We start from the raw sequence: 1,395 nt of genomic DNA, 5'->3' as shown, positions 1-1,395 counted from the left end.
ATCGATAAGATTAAAAAAAATGTAACGAAATATTGCAAGAAATATACGTACTATATCACATTGGCACAAAAATAGTATGTACAGTAGGAATTAAATTTCCATATTAAAAGTTATCATCAGTTCTTCATCACATACATTAAGAAAACTTTAATGACTGAAACCTCAGATGAATATTGATGCAGATTTATTGTCGAAATAGTATAGTAAGCTAAGACATATACATATAAGAGAAAGAAATCAAGGCTCAATTCTGAAAATCAATACAAGATGATGAAATGTTCATAAATTATACTATAAATTGCAAATCAAAAGAAATAAAGAAAAAAATCAAGAAAAAATAAAATTAAAAAAAAAAAGAGTATGATATGAAAGAGACAATGACAATGACAATAAACTCCAGAAACAAGGGCAGTAGCATCAACAAGTAACCACTGCCATTGAAGCCGAGAATTATGATCTCCGAATTCATCCATGATCCATCCCTATACATACATTTTTTTTTCCTTTCTTTCTTTCACTGCAACCTACTTACTCTCTTGTGTTTTTTTTCTTATTATTTTTTTGACAACTCAGAATATCCATAACAATTTCAGATCAATATGGGAGAGAGACTTTCTCCTCTTACCTCAATTCCACCATAACCTCTTCTTCTTCATCCTCCTTCGAATTCTTCTTCTTCTTCTATGTTTATCTATGGACCCATAAACGACATAAAAATATTTAAAAGAAAAAACAACAAACCCATGTCTTCTGTTTGGTTTATTATTGAAGCCCCAAAAGCGACGAGAATCGCATAATAATAACAATAATTTTGGTACAGAAGAAAATTAACATCATCCACCCCAGTAGTAAAAATGTGAATTTTTTTTATGGTGTTTGGTAGAGAGAGAGTAGAGGGAGAAAGTGGGGTTAGAGGAGGAAGTTCTCAAAAGAATCAATAATAAGGTGGTGGTGGTGGTGATGCATACGAGACTCCGATAACAGGTGGCAAGGGCCCTTCATATACAGGTGCTGGTGGCGGTGATGGTGATGGCGGTGGATGGTAAGGTGCAGGGTGTGGCGATGGTGGTGGATGGTAAGGTGCAGGGTGTGGTGATGGTTGTGGTGGTGGATGCTCTTCGCATGGTGGTGGCGAAGGGGGAGGCGGAGGTGGTGGTGGGGGTGGTTCTATACATAGTGGAGGAGGTGGTGGCGGCTCTATACATGGTGGGGGCGGTGATGGTGGTGGTGGTGAATAGACTGGTGGAGGAGGTGAGTGGACAGGAGGTGGTGGCGGTGGTGAGAGGTAAGGGTAAATGGGTGGTGGTGGTGAATGAGGTGGTGGCGGAGGTGAGTGGTGAGGTGGTGGAGGTGGTGGTGAATGTGGTGGCGGTGGCGAATGAGGTGGTGGTGGGG

General features: G+C 40.0%; 1 protein-coding gene across 1 annotated transcript in view; it reads right to left on the bottom strand.

Annotated features, from left to right (window-relative positions):
* Window positions 1–224: 224 nt before the first annotated feature.
* LOC107490454 (leucine-rich repeat extensin-like protein 4) overlaps window positions 225–1,395 on the bottom strand; it is a gene marked incomplete in the record, with an annotated part of 3,052 nt that continues 1,881 nt past the window's right edge. Inside the window, 2 exon segments of the mRNA XM_052261941.1 lie at window positions 225–1,047; window positions 1,081–1,395. Coding sequence (XP_052117901.1) covers window positions 935–1,047; window positions 1,081–1,395 — 428 coding nt within the window.

This window comes from Arachis duranensis, chromosome 5 (genome assembly GCF_000817695.3).
Source record: "Arachis duranensis cultivar V14167 chromosome 5, aradu.V14167.gnm2.J7QH, whole genome shotgun sequence".
NCBI classification, from domain to species: Eukaryota; Viridiplantae; Streptophyta; class Magnoliopsida; order Fabales; family Fabaceae; genus Arachis; species Arachis duranensis.
Note: the sequence above shows the minus strand (reverse complement) of the source record. Positions and strands in the feature narration are given on the sequence as shown.